The sequence below is a fragment of the Gobius niger genome, assembly GCF_951799975.1.
Source record: "Gobius niger genome assembly, chromosome: 5".
NCBI lineage: Eukaryota > Metazoa > Chordata > Actinopteri > Gobiiformes > Gobiidae > Gobius > Gobius niger.
Genome location: NC_136856.1, coordinates 11,724,235 through 11,730,034, shown reverse-complemented (window position 1 = coordinate 11,730,034; position 5,800 = coordinate 11,724,235). Strand labels below are relative to the sequence as shown.

The 5,800-nt window shown below is 37.3% G+C and overlaps 1 protein-coding gene across 1 annotated transcript; it reads left to right on the top strand.

Moving 5' to 3' along the window:
* Positions 1-228: 228 nt before the first annotated feature.
* On the top strand, positions 229-3,826 carry itk (IL2 inducible T cell kinase; the record flags this gene model as incomplete). Its single annotated transcript, XM_079556863.1, has 17 exons — positions 229-366; positions 472-576; positions 645-726; positions 786-911; positions 989-1,026; positions 1,104-1,261; positions 1,336-1,401; positions 1,749-1,803; positions 1,965-2,044; positions 2,126-2,268; positions 2,354-2,428; positions 2,541-2,709; positions 2,777-2,993; positions 3,070-3,134; positions 3,210-3,328; positions 3,480-3,637; positions 3,716-3,826. 17 exons carry the CDS (start codon positions 229-231, stop codon positions 3,779-3,781), a joined length of 1,860 nt encoding a protein of 619 aa, XP_079412989.1. The 3' UTR covers positions 3,782-3,826.
* Between the last annotated feature and the right edge of the window lie 1,974 nt (positions 3,827-5,800).

Sequence of the window (5,800 nt, the reverse complement as noted above, 5' to 3'; positions counted from 1 at the left end):
TGAAACTATACAATTATGCTGCCATAGCTATTCATTGCTTTTATTGTTGATGTAGGTATAAATTTGATTTAATTTCAATCTCCCCCGTGTGTGTGCTGCCAGTGCACAGCACATGCTTCAAGGATGTGGTTTACCTGGTGCAACGACATTGCCGGAAGCTTTTGAGGCTATAACAAGTTTGTCTGCTCACAGTTTGGGACAGATAAACTTGGTGCAAGAGGTGGAATCATGTTTCCAAGAGTTATTTTAAATGGGACATTGATTAAGAAATCTCAACAAAAGAAGATCATATCTCCAGAAAATTACAAGGAAAGATTCTTTGTTTTGGACACTAAAGAACTGAAGTACTCTGAGCGGCGCCCGGGGGTAAGCTTTCACACTACAGATTTGCCAGTCAAAATGCTAATGATCCAAACATTATTTTGTCAAGTTCAAGTTAATTGCTAAAATGTACTATTGTTTTTATTTTAGAAAAAGCCTGTTTTGAAAGGATCAATTGATCTGGGCAAAGTCAAATGTGTAGAGATTGTGACTACAGACCTGAACATACCATGCCACTATAAATATCCCTTTCAGGTATGAAAGTTTGTTGATGATGCATTATTACAATACAATAACAACCTTGTCATATGACATATTCACAGGTGTTTTATGACAACAACTACCTCTATATTTTTGCTCCTGACAACAACTGTCGGCAGCAATGGGTCACAGCTCTGAAAGAAGGTAAATTAAGATAATCACTACTGTATGTGAGAAACAAACATGTATTTACATCTGTCTAGAGACGCAATATAACGATTTAGCCACTACATACCACCCAAGCATGTGGATGGAGGGCAAATGGAGATGCTGCCAGCAGACAGATAGACACACAATCGGATGTGTTCCGTATGACCCAGGGAGATTAGGTCAGCCAAACAGACTTGTAAAATATTTTGGAAATTAAATGGGTATACTGTTATGTTATCTGCATTTATACTTACAGCATCTAAAAAGGCACCTCCTCCAGTGCCAAATCGAGAGGTGAAAGCTCTTTGGACTATTTCACCAATGTCATGTTTACCAAGACATTAATGACTTCATGTTGGATTTTCTGGCAGAGTCAGACTAAACAAGATGACACAGACATGAGGACGATCATAGCAATACAAGACTATACACCCACTGACGGGGGGGATCTGCCAATTCAAAAAGATCAGACATACATTTTGATTGATGACTCACATTTTGATTGGTGGATGGTGCAGGATTTTGACGGGTACGTTACTTTAATTTCATTTATATTTGACACACTCCTTTATTGGTGCTGATTGTTTTACATTTATTTTTTAGGAACAAAGGTTATGTACCTAGTACATATGTGGCTGGAAAATTGGAAACCGACTTTAATAGATTTGAGTAAGGCTAATTAAATAGTTTTTGGCAATTTCCTTTACAGCACAGTAATTGTAATGGATAGAAAAAAATAACATAACAAAAGTGAAATAATTCTGATAGTTACATGGAAACAGGAGACACAACTAATTACCGTATTTCATGATTAGATTAACCACCACCGTTATACTACCATAGTATAATTGTATATGTAAAGGATAATGACTTGGAGATGGCTGCAAAATGCATTCATCTCTCGTTATCTCAATTATTTCATTCTGATTACCATGTATACTGTGCTGTAAAGTGCAACATGTCTCTTCTGGTCAGCCACATTAACTTCAGATTTAATTTTTATGTTTTGATTTTAGATGGTACAATGACAATATAACAAGTGAAGATGCTGCTGGTCTGTTGTCAAAAGACGTAAGAGGAACAAGTGTGCAATATGTTGATATTGTTATTATTAATATAGCACACAGTGTATTGTGCTTTTACAACTGGCTATGTAAACTTTTCACTACGTATAATTGCATCTATACAAAGTACTGTACAGTATATGCTGATCTCTGTATAAACCCGTTTAGGGCAAAGAAGGTGCATTCATGGTACGGAAATCTAGTAAAGCTGGCCACTACACAGTGTCTGTCTACTCCAAGGCACCTGGGTAAAACTTTCTTGGCTGCTTGCCTGAATTACTGCTCCTTCTGGTAAATGTTTTACTACTTCCTTGTATTACTTTGTTTAGGGCCAAAGCTGACAGAAATCCAAATGTGAGGCACTACCTAATTAGACAGAAAAAAGAGAGCGAGTCATCATTTTACGTGGCAGAGAACAAGTTGTTCCGCACCATTCCTGAGCTGATCCACTATCACCAGCATGATTCTGCAGGTAAAATCTTCAGTCAAATTAACCAGCACAATAAACTGTTTAGATTATTATTTAAACGGGTTTATATTATGTATCTCTTTTGCAGGGATGGTAACACGTCTTAGGCATCCTGTCTCTCATGATAGACGGTTCTCCATGCCCATTAACGATTATTCTGAAGGTCCCAGATTATTTTTACTTTACTTACTAGTCTTTTTGAATGATTAGCCCACAGTATTTGAATTTGACCTTGTTTTAATGTGCAGCTCAAACAGCTTTCCTTTGTTGCACAGGTCAGTGGCAGCTGGACCCTTTGGAGCTGACTTTAGAGGAGACATTAGGCTCTGGGCAGTTTGGTTTGGTAATGGGAGGAAAATGGAGGGACAAGAAAGTGGCTGTGAAGATGATAAAAGAAGGGTCTATGCCAGAGGAGGAATTTAAAGAGGAGGCAAAAGTAATGATGTAAGTACCCACTGTAACAAACCATTCACATTTTACAGACATTCCCATGTTATGTTTCTTTCTTCAGGAAATTGTCCCACTGTAAGCTGGTGCAACTGTACGGAGTGTGCACACAGCGCTCACCCATGTGCTTGGTGTTTGAGTTCATGGAGAAAGGTGCGCTGCTGGACTATCTGAAGGCCAAGAGGGGACACCTCTCAAAGGAGACACTGCTGGGGATGTGTTTAGATGTTTGTGAAGGAATGAATTACTTGGAGAACTCCAATTTCATACACAGGGACTTGGTAAATTAGTGACTTTTACATTTGAGACGTTGGTATAAATACAACATGTAACATAACTTATTTTGTGTCTGTGCAGGCAGCGAGAAATTGTCTTGTTTCTCAGGATGGTAATGTTAAAGTGTCTGATTTTGGCATGGCAAGGTATTTCCTCTTTACACTGATCCAGCTATAAATGCATAAGTATAATAGTTTGTTAACGTGTGTATTCTTAAACAGATTTCTACTGGATAATGAATATACAAGCTCTCAGGGTTCAAAGTTTCCTATAAGGTGGTCTGCACCTGAAGTCATTCGCTATGGAAAGTACAGCATCAAGTCTGACATCTGGTCATTTGGTAAGTCTTGAATTAAAGCTAAATGGTTATATCAGTAGCTTCTCTTCATGTCATCAACTGGCCAGAACAAACTTACAGGAAGGAAAACAAACAATCCAAATGTTGGAAAGTCCAGATATTTTCAAGTAAGGCTGTTTCACCTCTCACCTAGGTGTGCTTGTGTGGGAGGTGTACAGTGAAGGCCGCCTTCCTTATGAGAAACGAGACAATATGCAGGTGGTGGATTCAGTCAACAGAGGACAGAGACTCCAAAAACCTCCCTTAGCTCCAGAAGATGTGCATGTACTCATGCAGTGGTGCTGGAAAGAAGTAAGTATGACAACACTTTTTTTTTTTTAAATATTACATTGTTTAATATAGTATTGTGAAACATTGCTTCTGTAACAGAAACCTGATGATCGCCCAATCTTTGGTCAGCTGCTACATCAATTGGCGAGCCTTTCAGATCTGTGAAAATGTTTGCATTTCACCTCAATCCATTTGGATTATGTTTCACTTGAAACACTTGAAAAACTGGTCACGTAACACACTACTTTTTCCTCACAATCAACGCCTGCTTTCACTGATGTACCCTGCACAGTTTGGATGCTTTTAAAAGAGAAGACATTTTCTTAACTTATGTTCAGAATGTTTTTACATTTATGTATTTATGTTTTTTGTAGTTCAGTTATTAGTTCTATAGAAATAATTGACTTAACACATTGGACTTTAATGTTTAAGTATTTGTGTTTTGCTGTATATTATGGCTATTAAATATCATGATGTATCTTTTTATTTGCATGGTTTGACAACTGCACTGCATAAAAATAGACACAATGAGCCTACAGAACATTAGGCCTAGGAAAACAACAACACTAAATATGAAGAATAAACTTACATTACATTCTTAAAGTGCATGCTATTTTTTCCTTTTTTCTATACTTATTAGTTATTTTGATAAGATAGTGTATTAATCACAGTTCTACATGAATAAGTGGTGTTTATGAAGAAAAGTTAATTTATATTTCTTTAATATTTATATATGTATTTCCCCCTTTAAAGTTGTTTTCTTCATTCATTGTATGTAAGATACCTCTATTTACTTGTTTGCACATTATCCTGTTCTTTGATTGCACATTTTTCTGACAATTTGCACTTCCCTGAGTGTTTCTGAGAGCTGATTTTCAAGACACAAGGATTTAAGCTCATCATATTTGTATGTGAATGACATGTGTCACCACCTTCGGAGGGTCTCTTGCTGTGCTTCTGAGCTCCCAGGGGTCCTGTTCAAAACAACAGTGAGGGAAAGTTGGTTGCATAATAGGTTGCATTCAGGAAACATTGGAAAACTCTAAAGAGCCTACAGTTTCACATTGAGGTGGAGGGCAGCTGAAAAGTCCATGGCGGTAAATATGATAAAGTGCAGATTACTAGTCTTAGTTTATTGCTAATTTCTCTGTAATTCCTGGGCCAATTCACACTAAACAAAAACAGTCACAAAGTTTAAAATCATCTCATCAAGCACATACTATGGTCTAATTATTTCCTCATGAAGGTGTCCAACGTAGTGACATTGTTCAAAAATGTGTGTGATGTTGAGTAGCAGAATGGACTTTCAGCCATAAGAATAATGTGGCAAATAATGATCAGGAAAAACAATGGGACATTTTCTTTTTTGAAATTACTTTCAAGAACTGTACCTCTCCCTTAGAGTTGCATAAATACAGATAGCATGTCGTCATAGAGGGGGGCGTGGCCTCACCGAGGGGGAAAACAGAATATTTTGGGAAACTCTTTTTAGCCATTTTCTGGCAAAATATAAACTTATCTATCACATACAAATAAAATCAAGTCTAAATCAGGTCCATATGGATGTTTATTGACAGCAGATTGTTCAGTAGAAGTGAAAAAAGGGCAGTCGTAGCTAGCGCTAGCATTAGCACGATTCTAACATGAACCACCATGTTTGCGTTCTCCGTTATTTATGTATTTATGGAATGTTGAACCACTTTTCTCCTCTCCAGGTCTTTGTATATTTATTTAGTAAAAAAACTATATTCATAATTCAGCATTTGTTAAAGTAGTTTTTTAATAATTTGAGAAAGTTTACATTTTCCTCCAAATTGTTTCCCCCCGTAACTGTTTTCAGAAATGACCATATATGGGCGATCTTACCACTTGGTCACTTCTGTGCTCACACCATAGCTCACACTATCAAACCAGTGGAAAAAAACAACATTTTGTCTCATGCAATTTAAATCAAATGTGCAATTGGAATAGCGCAAAGAAAGAGGCAGAGCACATCTGAACATATCATCCAAATGTGACCAAATCAGCCTAAATAAAACAGCAAATGCTTGATAAATCAACATGTCGGTGGACCCTGACCATCATCACTTCCATCCATCCATCTCTTAGAGGCGACTGTCCCTTTAAGAAAATGCACTTGCAGCCATTTTCTGCTCTTTGTGTGTGGGGTGGTGGTGGATTAGC